The sequence below is a fragment of the Mytilus trossulus genome, chromosome 1, assembly GCF_036588685.1.
Source record: "Mytilus trossulus isolate FHL-02 chromosome 1, PNRI_Mtr1.1.1.hap1, whole genome shotgun sequence".
NCBI lineage: Eukaryota > Metazoa > Mollusca > Bivalvia > Mytilida > Mytilidae > Mytilus > Mytilus trossulus.
Genome location: NC_086373.1, coordinates 68,521,999 through 68,538,272, shown reverse-complemented (window position 1 = coordinate 68,538,272; position 16,274 = coordinate 68,521,999). Strand labels below are relative to the sequence as shown.

General features: G+C 30.9%; 1 protein-coding gene across 1 annotated transcript in view; it reads right to left on the bottom strand.

Annotated features, from left to right (window-relative positions):
• The window catches only part of LOC134683203 (origin recognition complex subunit 5-like), a 29,976-nt gene that overhangs the window by 7,904 nt on the left and 5,798 nt on the right, over positions 1-16,274 (bottom strand). The window contains exons 3-13 of the mRNA XM_063542361.1: positions 15,101-15,193; positions 14,483-14,677; positions 13,498-13,572; positions 12,514-12,625; positions 10,866-10,996; positions 10,021-10,069; positions 8,625-8,715; positions 8,011-8,069; positions 6,113-6,225; positions 5,417-5,467; positions 1,913-2,023 (exon numbers count right to left, since the gene is read on the bottom strand). Of these exons, the coding sequence (XP_063398431.1) occupies positions 1,913-2,023; positions 5,417-5,467; positions 6,113-6,225; positions 8,011-8,069; positions 8,625-8,715; positions 10,021-10,069; positions 10,866-10,996; positions 12,514-12,625; positions 13,498-13,572; positions 14,483-14,677; positions 15,101-15,193 (1,080 nt within the window). The remainder of the gene's footprint in view (positions 1-1,912; positions 2,024-5,416; positions 5,468-6,112; positions 6,226-8,010; positions 8,070-8,624; positions 8,716-10,020; positions 10,070-10,865; positions 10,997-12,513; positions 12,626-13,497; positions 13,573-14,482; positions 14,678-15,100; positions 15,194-16,274) is intronic.

The following is a 16,274-nucleotide window of genomic DNA, read 5'->3' as shown; positions in this document are numbered from 1 at the left end:
CCAAAACCCCCAAAAAAGTACAAACCTGAAGGCAATAAAATGCTTTGCCATGCACAGCCTGTTACGACCGCAGATGTATATTGAGCATATAAATAACACAATTTTTTTGTCAGTTGAAATCAAACATATTTTAATTTTGGATCCTTTAAACTTCAATATAGACTAATTTGAAAACAGGTAGCAGGTAGACCCACATATTTCTATTCAGCAGAAGTTTCTAACTACAAATCTCTTTAATTTCAAATGATAGCAAGTCCTACAAAAATATTGATAATGTTTACATTTATTTTTTTTCTAGTTTCTCTCATGTGAAAGCAGTACCTTTTTGGTCACTATTTATGTGTTGCGTCTAAATAAGAATTGTAACACTTTATAGTGACTGAATAGGTTAAACAAATACTTCTCAAGAAATCAAAAAAAGAAGACAACTTGAAACAGCCATGCCAGCTTATGTATGTATAAAACTCAGATCAGAATAGCATGGACAATATGTTAGTTTTATGTCCTTGTGAATTTATTGTGAGGAAAGTTATCAATAATTCTGCAGATAATGCAATTTATTCAAGTGTTTTGTACATTGCTGTTAAAATTTTCACACAATCAGTGAAACATTCAAACATGCTAAACTGAATTTTTATTACTGAAAGTTTCAAACATTGACAAATGTTTTATTTACCAAATAACTCATGTGTTTCTGTGAGAGAAAAAAAATCATGTGCAATTTTTGGAATTAAAGGGAAAGAAGATCCTTTTCTCGCTGTGGTGCATGTCAATTGTGAATATATACTTACGGTTACCAAATATATTTTCTTTATCATGATACTCACATCAACATTATCAAGGAGTACATGTACATCATAGGAAAAATGCACAGACTACAGATAAAATGTTTAAAACACCCTATTTTGAGTGCATCTCCTGCCAAATCTGTACTAGATAAGTATAATTGATGTAAATAAGGTAATTTTTGGAAGAAAAACCCAAAATTAAAAAATTAAAATACCCCCAATAATGTACTATAACCCCAAAATCAATTCTTATCTTCCTTTTGAATTTTGTGTATGAACCTTCTGGTAAAATTTCATGGAAAGCCATTTACTTAACTCAAGTTATTGTCTGAAACCAAATGTGTTTTTTTTTACATGCTTGTATTTCCCATTTCCATTCTCAATTTTTTTTTGCTGTCATATAAGAACTTGAAAAGTAAGCTACATTATGTACATGTAACAAAATATATGCAAGAAATGACATAAAACCGACTCTGAATTTAATAGTACATGATATTGATGTAGAACTCACAAACTGAAGATGATCAGAAATACAAATGGTTTTTTTATTCGTCAGATTTTTTTTACCGAAGCCCTTCAGCGCTATCATTTAAAATTATTTAGTCAAAATTTAACACTAGTATTAAGGTTTATCATAACAAATTGGCAAATACAGTCTTATTATCACCTAAAAAATACTGTGTACAGACTGACATGTGCGGTTTGGGAAGTTTTTATGTTTTTAGAAACAAAAGTTTTTATTTTGCATATCTGAAAGACAAAATCATTTTTGGCAAAGATCTGGATTAAAAAATATTTTTTTGTCCTATGCTTATTTATTCATCAATTTGGGAATCAGAATATTTTTTTCAAGAAAAATAGCATTTTACATCTGAACTTATAATTTTATTTTAGACATAAACAAAACGTTATTGTAGCCTTGGACATTCGTTCTGAACAGACAGAACATGCATGAAATATTTGCCACTGAACGTTTAACAACCAACAACCAATCAATATCTAGGACATTATAAAGCTGGCATTTAAGGTAGCGCCTTCCTCATATTAAAAAATAAAAACAAAAGTATTGACACATAAGTGATGATGATATACTTGTACTATCGAATAAAAAAATATAAACAAACCTGCATAAAAATATTAGCAGTAGGAGCTACTCTGCCTTCTACAACAGCATAAAATATAGCCATCATTCTGTCTAGTGCAAACGGTTTGGGTCCAAGCATATGATTGCTGGCCTGAAAAATAATGAACCAGTTTATGAATATATTATACAAAACTGAAAATGAACTATCAAATTGACAAAAAAAAAAGGTTTTCAGATTTTTTCAAAGTAACCATTGTTGAACTCGAGAGAGCAGCTGGTATGAATGTAACTGATGAATTCTTATATATGGTGCTTTCAGGCTTGTTTAACTGACCCATTCTCTGTGTGCCTGTCCAGGTATGAAGTGCCATTTTGAAAATCTACCAATGGCCAGAACTCCTGAACAGCAAAATGGAAATTGTCAATGGTTGATAAGAAATTGCAAGGAAATCATGGATTTTCGATATATTAAGAACAATATCTCCCGAAAGCCAAATTGAAAGTTTTCTGTATGGGATGAAAGATCCTGAAAATCTCATTTTAATCAAATAAGATCTTTTAAAAATTTAAATTGGAGTTCAATAAAATTTTGCTACCATTTTTAATTTTGAATTCATTTCTATCTCTGCACACACAAATAAATGCATTAGGTGAAAAATCTGCAGTATACACACATTTTAAGTACATTTTTCTCAGTTGGAAGTTTTTTGGTTTTTTTTCTCAAATTCTACATAATGAAATCTAGATATTTCAATATTTCTTTATGAAAAAAACCCATCAAGGACTTGGTCAAACTCTCTCTATGTCTTCCTTGTAATTGTTGCTGTCAAAGTTAAAGTTTAATATTGACTGCCAAATATTTAATTCAATTTTTTTCTTCAGATGCTATTTGTTGATTTTAAGAAGCTTCTGTCCCAAGGTTCATAACATTCCATAAAGGGAGTCAACAAAGTTTAGGAAATCTAAAATGTTAATCCTAGACTGTAGCTAAATGTTAACTGCAAAAACAATGTCTATAGCTATGAATCAGTTAAATACAGATTTTTTTTTTAAATTAGTTTCAAAATTCTGAATAAGCTATTTACTTGTTAATTATAAGAAAGCTTCTGTCAAATTCCATAAAATTCTATGAAGTTTTGAAATTAGTAAAATACAGAAAAATAAAGAAAACATTGTTGTTTTTTTTTCTCTCTGTTATGTTTCCAGATATAAAAAAAACTTCTATCGAAGTTTCCTTAAAATTCTATGACGGCTTGTGTCCAAGTTTGATACAAGTTAATGAAGGTTTGACAAAGTTATTGATTTTTTTGATTTTTTTTTTAAAGATGATGCCAATGGAATGTAGAATCCATATGTCTTGCTTTTGTGACAAAATGTTGCAGGCTCCTTAAAAAGCTGACAATGTTTTTGGACTAAACTGTAAATTTTTGACACAGGTTGTTGATAAAGGAACAAAGACAATTGACATCTTCTAATTGCAATTTATCAATTTTACTTTACACATTTTTATCACCTGCTGAAAGTGGTCAGAAAACAATTCACACCTGTCATTAACACCTGAAACAGTACTTCAGTATAAAAAGAGATCATAAATTGTATCTTCATAAATCACAGTTACCACTGAATTGTAAGTACTAAGTAAAATCTTAAAGACAATACAAAATTTATCAATGAATTTTAAGGCAAAAAATTCAAAACAAATATCATTTTTTTTCGTTCCTACAAATGTTAACCTTTTTCTAAATCATCATTAAGATTCAAAATAGAAATTCCATATTTCTTACAATATTTTTTGTGTTTTCTTGATGTTCCCCTTTATTCTTAAATCTATTGCATTAGGTTTTTTTTCAATTAAGTTAATTTTAAAAAAGAAAAAAAAATAGTGAATCAACTTCAGGATTCTAAAACGTGTTATTGATATATGTGTGTTTATAGTTTAAATAACAGCAATTTTAATAAAATATTTTTTTCTTCTTCATATTTGATAAATAGAATTTGTTACTAGAGAAATCTAATATTTTCAATTTTCAATTTGATTTTAGTTTTACAGTTTATGATATTTTTTTTATCTCAAGTATTGATGTGTTTCAATGATATTTTTTTCTACTATTTTACGACTATAATATTTGTTTCTAACTTCCAATTTTATTTATATTGTTTTCACACCTTTAAAGGTGAAACATTTACTTGACCTTTCAAATGAGTCATTGATTTTCACAAATTTTGGAAACTAAATGTTACATTATCATTGTTTATGTCAAATTTCTCAGTTTTCTTTTCTCACTTTTAAAAGGTATTCTAGATAATGACTAAGATTAATTAAGATATTTCTAACAGTTTCTTGAACAAAAACAAAAATACACAGAAGTGACAAAATATCTTGCTTTTCAAAGAAAATATTGACTTGACATTTGCAGATTATTATTCTTTCACACAATAAAGCAAGTAAATTTTTCATTTAATTTTCTATTTTTGAAAGCATATGATTATCTCCCTTGTTTAACAACTTTAACCTTTCAATTTTACAGATTACCAAGTCAACACAATCTGCATGATGCTGAGGTTTTGTAAGATGGTCATTGTTGTAAGAATTTCAATGACCATTTAACAGTACCCACTATCATGTTTGTAAGTCATCAATAACCAGTGTCCAGTCTAAACATCTGAGTACCCTGAAATGAACTGAAAGAAACTGTGAATACCAACAGCTGTGCATTTTGTCTGTCACTCCCAATAAACCTGATTGGTGATATTTAATTATGCATCTTTGCATTAACTCATGCTTTTCAAAATACTATTGTAATGATAGTAGGAAATTTTTCATTAAAGGGCAATAACTTTAATAGAGTCTACTTACAATTTTTGTAATTGAACTTATTTGTACATGTTGTAGATCTTGTGTTGCTAATATTTTTTTGTTGTTTAATGATTCTATCTATCTATTATAGTTTTAAAAATATAAAAACAAGAAATTGGCAAAAATCATGGTCAATAACTCTAATAAAGAGTCATCTGATGATTTTGGCCATCTTGACCTATTTGCAGGTCTATTGTTGCAGATCATTTTTGCTTTTAAAGTTTCTTATCCATCTACTAATTTTTGAGATAAAAGGCATAATTTATTCTAAATGTTATAATTTATCAACTAAGGGCTGTAACTTCTATAAGTTGTCAGACTCAAATGAACAATAGGTAGAGCTCAACATTTTGAAAAATTTTGCCTGTTAGATTTTTTTCAAAATAATAGGCAAAACTTGCATTTTATCTCTATCACCTATCTTTAGCCATGCTGGTAGGCAGGGTCATCTGACACGTTTTTTAAAACAATACACCAATGATGATTGTGGCCATGATTGGTTTTATTTGGTCTAGTAGTTTAAAATGACAATAATTTTGTAAAAGTTAACAGACAACATAGGATACAGATGACAAGTGACGAGAAAAGCTCACTTGGACCTTTGGGCCAGGTGAGCTAAAAATTAGGTTCAATTATTAACAAGAAATGAGCTGTCAAATGGTTTATTACACAATTAAGTTTACCTACCCTTTCATGTTTCTTTAGTAGTTTTGACTGCCTACTCGTTTTTCCTCCATGCTGAAATTACAAATATGTAAAACTTAATAAACTTAATAATGCTAACACCAATGTTCAGTTATCTAGGCTCAAGATTTTTTTACATTGGTTCCGAAGCACCTAAAAAGCTAATATGTACTGTTATGTGTGGAGAGTTGTCTCATTGGCAATCATACCACATCTTATCAAAGCCTACAGAACAATAGATATTCAGACAGGATTTGAGCTTTGTATTTATTTATTTCCATGCAAAGAATAAGTGTAGATAAGAATATCATATTGAGGTGGTACCCAACACTTTCACTAAAATTAATTTGGCTTGTTTAATTTTCATAAAATTTTGTCAGTGTTTAATGTGACCCTGTAAGAAAAATATAAAAATTTCAAAAATTTTGAACCAACCGTTTTGTCAGAAAAATTACACTGGTTATATAGCATTTTGACAAACACCAATTTTGATCATTGAGAAGCTTAATATGCCTTTTACAACACTTTGTACCAGTAATTAAAACGTTTAGCTGACTTTACAGAGTTAAATCCCTGTAGTGTTAGGTACCACCTTATTGTCTTTTTATCTGATTACCCATGCAATAATTCTCATATTAATGTTTTATAGACAGATTACTTTGGCAAAGACTTTTTACTTATATATTATATACTGATTACCTTTGCAAAGAATCTCTTGTCAGTTTTGGCTGGGTTGTATGATGCTAGATATGCTGCTATCAGTAGAAATTTGGAATAGTATGGTAACTCTACATGGGATCTGGATGACAGACCTGAAGATAGTAGAAAATATAAAAAGACTTAAAATGAATTAAACAGGTGACATTAAACCAAAATGTAAATTGTAAAATATGAAACTAGTGAAGAACATTCTATGTAATATATCTATACAGAATAGTTTTGGGTGTATTCACAATGTGTGCATGTAATATATCTATACAGAATAGTTTTGGGTGTATGCACAATGTGTGCATGTTAACAAGATTATTAAACAAGAATGCACACGCTGAAATGTCTCGCCTTCTTTACTTATCATTGATATTATGTTGATAGTCCTAAGTATAAAGCTTTATTAAAGACTGTCACATAAAATTAACATTAACTAAGATAACTAAACAAAGACCAATGAACCATGAAAATGAGGTCAAGATCAGATGAACCATGCCAGGCAGACATGTACAGCTAACAATGCTTCCATACAATTAATAAAGTTGAACTATTACTTATAGTTTAAGAAAAATAGACCAAAACACAAAAACTTAACACTGAGCAATGAACCATAAAATGAGGTCGAGGTCAAATAAAACCTGTGCGACTGACATATAGATCATAAAATATTTCCATACACCAAATATACTTGACCTATGGCATATAGTATTAGATAAAAACACCAAAGCTCAAAAGCTTAACTTTGACCACTGAACCATGAAAATGAGGTCAAGGTCAGATGACATCTGCCCGCTAGACATGTACACCTTACAATCATTCCATACAACAAATATGGAAGATCTATCGCATAAAGTATGAGAAAAACAGACCAAAACACAAAAATTTAACTATAACCACTGAACCATGAAAATGAGGTCAAGGTCAGATGACATCTGCCAGTTGGACATGTACACCTTACAGTCCTTCCATACACCCAATATACTAGCCATATTGCTTATAGTATCTGAGATATGGACTTGACCACCAAAACTTAACCTGGTTCACTGATCCATGAAATGAGGTCGAGGTCAAGTGAAAACTGTCTGACGGGCATGAGGACCTTGCAAGGTACGCACATACAAAATATAGTTATCCAATTAGTTATAATAAGAGAGAATTAAACATTTAAAAAAATATTAACTTTTTTTTCAAGTGGTCACTGAACCATGAAAATGAGGTCAAGGACATTGGACATGTGACTGACGGAAAGTTCGTAACATGAGGCATCTATATACAAAGTATGAAGCATCCAGGTCTTCTACATTCTAAAATATAAAGCTTTTAAGAAGTGAGCTAACACCGCCGCCGTAGCCGCCGCCGCCGGATCACTATCCCTATGTCGAGCTTTCTGCAACAAAAGTTGCAGGCTTGACAAAAATCTGTCAAATCTATTAAAATGAAAGTCTTTATTTTTACAAGTTAAACTAAAAAGAACAAGGAATGATTGTAATAGAATGAAAAAGTCCCTTTAAGCATAAAAATCAAATGAAAACAAGACTTGTGATAAGACGAGTCTTTGCATTTCTTTTAATTTATAAAAGAACATTTTATCAATGAAAGTATTGTTTGGAAAAATTTGGATCCAATTTCTGTTGAAAAATTGTCTTTTAAACAAACCCACTTAAATCCTCTTTTTTGTAAATTTTAACCAAGAATTGGAAGGAGCTTTTCTGAAAAGGTATATATATATATATAATCTTCTATGGCCAACCATTTACAACACACTGGGTATTGTTTTGGACCGGGCTATAGGAATATTGTAAATAAGATTGAATTTTGTTGAGCAATTAGTTTCATGAATGCTATGAGAAAATTGCTTTTTTTCCAGACATCATATTCCTAAGTATTACCTTGTAAAGCTGGGGGTTGTCCAGCTTCTATTGACTGCTGCATTTTCTCCCATTGTGAACTATAAAACATACAAGATGTTAGTCAAGTACATAACTAGTACTCAAATTAGTACAGACATTCTGGAAAAGATTAGGAAGAAATGGACGATTATAGTAGTTGGTGACCCAAAAACTGGATGTCTTTTGGGAGCATGTATTGCTCACCTACCGTATTTGCAACAACTATAAATAATCTCATTATCTCTATTCTAAACAAATGTCTTCACTAGAAGATCTGCATTTTGACATGCAATTTAAAAAGTTAACACTTGCTCAAAGATTAAGATTAAATTGATCAAGTTATTTTAGTTGAAAAGACTTCAAATGATTGCTGTCGTCAAATACTTATTTAAGCAACACAAAACTATCCTTCTTAATAAACTGATCAAAATTAATCTTCTAATTTATTTTTATAATCAGGAAAACAAAATATTTTTTATAATCAGGAAAACAAATCTTGACATTAGCTTATATGCAGTTCCATGCATTTGAAGTATTTGAATCATACCAAATTAAAAGACTAACCTATAAAAATTTCTCCTAAGTAGGAAAGTTTTCAAAACAATATCACCTACCTTGATACTTCTCTAAGGTAAACAGTCTGCAATGCCTTCTTAAGATGAGGTTCAATATTCTTCCACAATTTTCTTGTATCTTCAGCAGTTGCTGTAAAAAATAAATACTCCATAATAAACTTTTCCTCTACCATTATCTACCAAAGTTCATTACACACTAAGGAATCTCTATTCAAATAATTTTAGTCTGAAAACAGGTTCTCCTTTTTTTAACAAAATGAGATAAAAAATTATAGCAATATTCATAAAGCTTCCCTTTCCTGTTTCCATGAAATGACCAAAAATAACATAACTTATTGCATACATGTGACAGAGTTGTCAAGTCACAACTGGAGATTTGGAAATTTTCAGCTGGAGTTTGTGCCTCATAACTGGGGATTTTTTATCGACATTTTTATCAACGTACGCAATGGTTTTTTGGTGTTTAAACTGCATATTTTCCTTTTTTGTTAATGATTCTATAACTCTGTAGCCACTTTTACTTGATAGAAATAGAAGATAAGGGGTTTTTAAATATTTATTTATTATATATAAAGTTCAAGATAAAGTTATCAGCCATCATATATAGTTGGTAAAAAGCATCTCTGCTTAGCTACATTGTCAATTTTGGTACCACTAACTGAACAGTGGTGTTGAATTGAGCTTTCTGGTGGGTTTGCTGTCTACATATGCTTGGTCAAGTCATTAGAGTCACCTTAGTCAGCTTTGCAACAAGTGTTAAGCATACATATCATATTTGAGGTCAGTTTGAGGTTAAGTAATATAACTGTTCAATGTTTTAACAACATCACAAAAAAGTCGTTGTTTATACAACTTTAATTAATCCATTGTCAGTATTTCACTTCAAGTTAATCATCCAGGCATGTGTCTTAAACTTGCTAGTTTATCACAAGGTAATTGCCAATACTCTTTTATTGCTGTATATACAGTCTAATCCTTAACACCTTCATAGATAACTCGAGGCTATTTACCTTTTGACATCAAAACAGTTTAAGGAAACTTCCGTTTTTCTCGGACTTTTCCGATCTAAATTTCGAGTTTCTCGGACTTTTCCGATCTAAATTTCGAGTTTCTCGTACTTTTTCTCTGTCAGTATAAATTTTGTAAACAAAAATTTCTACTGAAAATTTTTCGACGTTGACATTTTGAAAAAGCGGAAGATTTCAAATTTTAACGGGAGGGACGGAAGAGGGTCTTAAAAGCGGGAGATTTTGACTCCCGCCGGAAGAATCACATGTATGTTATTGTCTCTATTTTACCATCCAATTATCTCCCCTGAACTGATTAGTGTATTATATATATTATCTCCCTTGTCAAAATAACTATATAATATAGTTCTGCTATATTAACAAAATTTTTCATTGGTTGACCAACTATAAACTAAAATAGTACAAACCTTCACCTGTCTTCACTGGCTCTGCATACCTTTGAAAATTCAACTTAGCCTAAAAAAAATAATATGTGTCAGATTAAAAAAAAAAGTTCTCAGATGAAAACTTGACAGAATGATATGCCACAGACCTTTTAAACATTTTTAATATCATTATTAGAGTTATTTTGATGAGATATTTGGATTTTTTGTATTGTTAAGGAAACATACATCTTTTAAACAAATCATGTGAGCAATGAATGTGACAACACATCACACAGATGAATGCTCACATAAAACTTTGTACTTAATTTCTGGGATCGAATTTGTAGTTCCTAGGAAAAATGCTATTAAGTTGTATGCATGTCACTAGAGCATTGAGTGTTGTATGTCAAAAGGCATCACATGGTAAATAATGTTTACATAAATCCTTCTATCAAATATGAGGGGGCTCAGATAAGAAGTTCCTGAAGGAATAATGTGACAAAAATGCATACAGTTATAATATGTAATAATATCTAGGTATAAGTATTTAGTAAACAGGAAAATGATGATCAATGTATGTAAAAACGCATCACAAGCTCACATGAAGCTTTGCATCAAATTTCAGGAAGCTGTCTTGTAGTGTTCGAGAAGAATATGAGTTATCTCCACTTGTATGGCTGTTGAGATTTTTTAAATATTAAAATAAATTCTATACGTGTAAAAAAAAAAACAACATAGATACCTATTTGCAATATAAAATCACATAATTTTTTCCTAAATTTTTTAAACCATGACTTTCAACAGTTAAAAAATGTGAAGCAGTGGGCAATACAGACCTTAAGGGAGATAACTTACAAAAAGCTGTTTAAGAACGAGTGATTACATACCAAATGATGAAGCTCTTTCAAATTTCTGCAGACCATCTGAAACACACTGAGCACAAGATTTAGATACATTCTGTAGAAATTCTCATCATATTCTGTTGGATGGTCAAGCATCATTATTTCTATCAGCTGATCTATTGAGAAAAAAAATCATTTAAATAAAAACATTTAAAACTTGCCCAAATTAGAATTTGATCTGTGTTTTGTGGTAATATGCAGTATGTATAGGTTTCATAACATTTAGTTAAGGCAGGGGCATAACAAGTACTAATTCACAACATCATGCATATACTGTGAAAGTACTTTTATTCGTGGGGTACCAATTTTCGTGGTTTTCGTGGATGACTTTATCCACGAATTTAAGTGTCCAACTAAATAAAACAACCAATAAGCAAATCAAGACATGGGGAGATCCCCGTCGATAGGTTTGAATACTGATATGATCTAGAGAATATATTGAATAACGCCAAATCTAAGAATTCTTTAATAGCAGTCATAGAACTACAACCGCATGCATAATTATACCCATTTAATCTTTAATACCTAAACTGTACAACTGTTGATCTTTTAATTATCTCACAAATATTTTTGATCGATAAAAGTCAGATTTCCAGTATTGATATGCTAGTATGATAAAGTGTTCATTTTATATCCTCGTAGTTCTCGTACATATGGGAAATTATAATTTCATGCTGGGTTTGATTTTGATAAGAATTATTTGACAATTCAAGATACGTTAATAGTATTTGTTTATGTTAGTTTTCTTTAGGTGACATGTTTATGGCCTAATTAACGGTTCAATGGTCTTTAATCTGTTGATCACTTTATCATGAGTTAATTAGTGTCATCACTACGATTTACACGGATCAATGTTTACTTTGCAATTTCCTCAATCCAGACTAAATGTAACCTGTCTTTAATTTTAATTTTTTTTTATTTCTAGAAAACTAAAATCCACGAATTTAAAAACCCACGAATATGTAAGTTTTCCTCAAACCACGAAAATTGATACCCACGAATTAAAGTACTTTCACAGTATTACAATAAAGTCTGAGGAATGCTTAAGGTATACAAGGATTTATAAATATGTATAGATTATCAGGCTTTCTACACATTGATATCGTAAAATATCAGCCGCGAGCCACAATGTGAACCTTTTTGGTGAGTGTGCATAGCGAACGAGCTAAAAAGTTTCACGTTGTGTCGAGCGGCTGATATTTTACGATATCTAAACGTAGAAAACCCGATTATCTGTTTATCGTTCTATTAATGGTCTTTTACCTCTCCCTAGGACAGTTTTACAATTGACAAAAGCAAGCTTGATAACGTCTCCTCTCGCATTGTGACGTCGCTGATAACTTCTCCTCTCACATTGTGAAGTCGCTGATAATACCTGGTCTCGTTTTGAAATCTTGATACGAGAATAACTGAGCGACAGAGCAGGGTGATATAGGCGTAGGGAAGGACGATAATATGTAATATCTTACTTCTACACTTGTACTTAGAAATAGTGGTCAACTGGTAAAAGCTGTCTCATTAAAAATCCTACCACATCTATTTGATTTTCAGTTTGTTGATCAAACCACACGAGTATTAATTACAATAGATTATCAAAACAAATTCCTTAAAATATAATTACTATTATACTTGCCATTAGTGTAGTCAGAAAAATGAAGAACAAAAGGTTCACAATAGCCTGACCCTGTTCTGAATTTCTCCCATACTATCTCAGACAGCAAAATTACACAAACATTTTGCTGGGTCTACAAATACAAAGTCATTGAAATAAATATAAGTCAACACTCTTCTTAAGTAACAAATGAAGTACCAAACTACATTTTGGATATCCTTAATTATTTTATTTTTGTGTCAGATTTATTTTTGTCACTACATAGCCTCTTATTTTGTGTCATGTCTTCAGTCTCTATATATTAGGTCCAAGGACACAGTTATCGTCCTTTGGTTTTCGTTGTCTACGAATATAGTCCCTAGTGTAAACAGTGTATTACTTGCATGTTTTATTTGATACACTTTCCCAATTTATTTCTTGATATTAAATGCATGAAATATTAAGTAGGGGGATGTAATTACATGTCAAAAAATGTTGGTGCTGAATCTTTATGTTAAGTAGTGAATTGGTCCAGTTCTAAAAGGTCAAATTTTATCACGTCTGAAGCTGTCAAACTGAATTTTACACCCCCTTAACACAGAATTGTCAATTTTTTTAGTTAGAGCTGGTAGAAGTTTCTATAATTTTGATATTATTTGTCTCACTGGTAGTACACCACACTGTAAAAATCTTTTTGAGAAAGAGCAGGTGCGATTTTTTAAATTTGAATTTATTGTCTTAAAGAAATGCACTACGAAATAACTGTGTTCTCGGGGGCCATAACATTTATCTCACACGTCCTTGTAATCATATGTGAAATATAGCTTGTATATTTATCGTACACCTCCTTGTAATCATATGTGAAATATAGCTTGTATATTTATCGTACACCTCCTTGTAATCATATGTGAAATATAGCTTCTATATTTATCGTACACCTCCTTGTAATCATATGTGAAATATAGCTTCTATATTTATCTTACACGTCCTTGTAATCATATGTGAAAGATAGCTTCTAACTCTTACCAGTTCTTGTAACCTGAGAAATGCAGGCAGGATATTCATTTCCATTTCTCTTAGTCTTTCTGCTTTGTCTAATACCTGGAAGTAAACAATATAAGACAATATAGATACTTTTTCATTGTAATTTTTTTGTCTGTAAAATTACATTCTAATAATAAAGCAATCATACAAAGATACAGTACAATAGTATATGTATTTGAAACATGTTATGTCATCCAAATTCTGTCTTAAACATTCTACTTGTCACTTGATGTCTGTCCTATCCAGACAGAAGACTCAAACAGAACTCAGTTACTGCGCTTGATATTTATAGATTATCTTTGATCCTCTCAACGAGATTGATTTTCTCGCTTAAGCCTGGACAGCGAAAGCAAGAAAGGCAATCGAGTTGAGATGATCAATGATAATCTGTTTATCGCTATTTTACCTATGACGATGTTGACAATTTCATGTCAATTTCGTTAGCTACGCCAAGTGCCTGCTTAGTTTCTAGCGATAATTTTCAATCTCAATGGAGTAGAATGATATGAAAAATTATCACAAAAAAAAGATCAAAGGAAAAATGCACAAAATAGCGATTATCAAAATTATGTTTAATGGTAAATCTGGATAATCTTTTTAAAATTAGAATGAAGTTAAGTTATTCTAGCAGCAATTATGTTACATTTATCTGGTTGCTGATCTAGCTGTTTATTTTTACCTAATGGATAGTATAAAATAATGCAACTTGTTATGCTTACTTGCAAAGTTAAAATTAATTTTGCAATAGAGAATATAGCCAAGGAAATTATATCCAATAACAAAGAAAATATGTGAAAGGAAGAATTTCCTGTACTATAAAGTCCTCAAAACAATTTATAAAATTTTGTTAAAGATTGTACAATTACCTATAGTTGTAAACTTCTATGTCATTTGGTCTCTGGTAGAAAGTTGTCTCATTGGCAATCATACCACATCTTTTATTTTCATAGTGTATAAGTTCACTTACAATGTATATAGTTTCTTGGTCAATCCCCTTTTCTTGTGAGACGTGCTTAAACATTCTAACAAAATCATTCATATTATCACACTTCACCAAGTCAGATGATTCTGTCACACTGTTTCCATGGAGACTGTTAAGTATCATCTCATACAAAAAGCGGGAACTGTAGCACTCTACACAGTTTACCAAAACATGAGACAGCTAACAAAACAAAGAAAACAAATAACATTGGTGATCTCTAGTTGTGAAAATGCATGTACCTCAATGAAAATCTAATTAAAAAAGTTAAATTCGTTAAAGGCAGGTTACCTTTAGGCTTTAGAAATACATTACCATTGCGTTAGAAATGCGAGCCAAAAAAGTGTAATAAAGAATGAATAAAAATTAAGTGTAATACACATTCTGAATTCATTAACTTTACACATCACAAAATAAAAATAAACCCAAATTGACATGATTATGCTGTATCGGCTTTCTTCATTAATGAAGGTGGTACAGTGTCCAATAGTTGTCTATTTCTGTATCTATTGGTCTCTTGTAGAGAGTTGAGTCATCGGCAATCATACCACATCTCTGACATTATTATATGAATATAAAATATCCATTGTTTTCACAGTTTCTCACCTTAAAATGATTTAGAATGTTAGTAGTGACCGCTGTCTTTCCTGTACCAGTATGTCCATAGATAAACAAACTTGCATATGTATACTGATGTCTCTGTTAAAATACAAAATACACTTATATATACAATGTATAAGAGCATTTATCACCAAGATGGTATTTTATAATCCAAAAGCAGCAAACAAGAAAAAACAAGAATGTGTCCTCAGTACACGAATGCCCCACTCGCACTATCATTTTCTACGTTCGGTGGACAGTGAAATTGGGGTAAAATCTCTTATTTGGCATTAACATTAGAAAGATCACATCATAGGGAACATGTGTACCAAGTTTGAAGTCGATTGGACTTCAACTTCATCAAAAACTACCGTGACCAAAAACTTTAACCTGAAGCAGGACAGACGGACAACGGACGGACGAACGGACACACAGACCAGAAAACATAATGCCCCTCCAGGGCTCACACTACTTCACAAATATAGGGAGAAGTGACTTCTCTTTTTGAAACTGATAGGGAGAAGTGGTGAGATTTGAAAGAGAAGTGCTCATTCGCGCTGTGCGTTACAATGTTTGGATTTTACTGTAGTATAAACGATCATTTGTAAATAATGTTCTTTTTAAATTGTTCAATTTTTATCTGAGTATTCAATTAAAGTAACATTTCAAATTAAAAGTTGTTTAAATTTTACTAAGGGCCTTGTGAGAAACTACCAACTAAATATCAAGCACTAAAAAAAATTTTTTTTTTTTAAAAAGGTAAAGAAATTATAAAATAACAATTACAATTTAATTAAAAACTAGCTTGTGTATGAAATTCAGTGTTTCTCATCAAAAGATATATAAAGGTAAGCTGGGCCATAATATATTGACATTAGTGTTATATTCTAAGGGTTAAGCAACTTTACAATAGTTTACAACAATCCATTTATATCCATATTATAGGGAATGGTATACACCAATCAATGATGAGTTTATTTAGATGTAACCAAAATCTTTTAATGCGTGTGGAATGCGTAATTTTCCCTTTTGGGATCAATATTCTTCTGTCAGCTGTTCCATCCGTGCGTCCGTAGTAATTTTTGTAAAAATACGGATTTCGGTCATAGCTGGTCCGTTTCCGATCTGTAGTTTAGAAATCGGTCAATGGCGGACGATTGCAAGAAAATTTACAAAAATA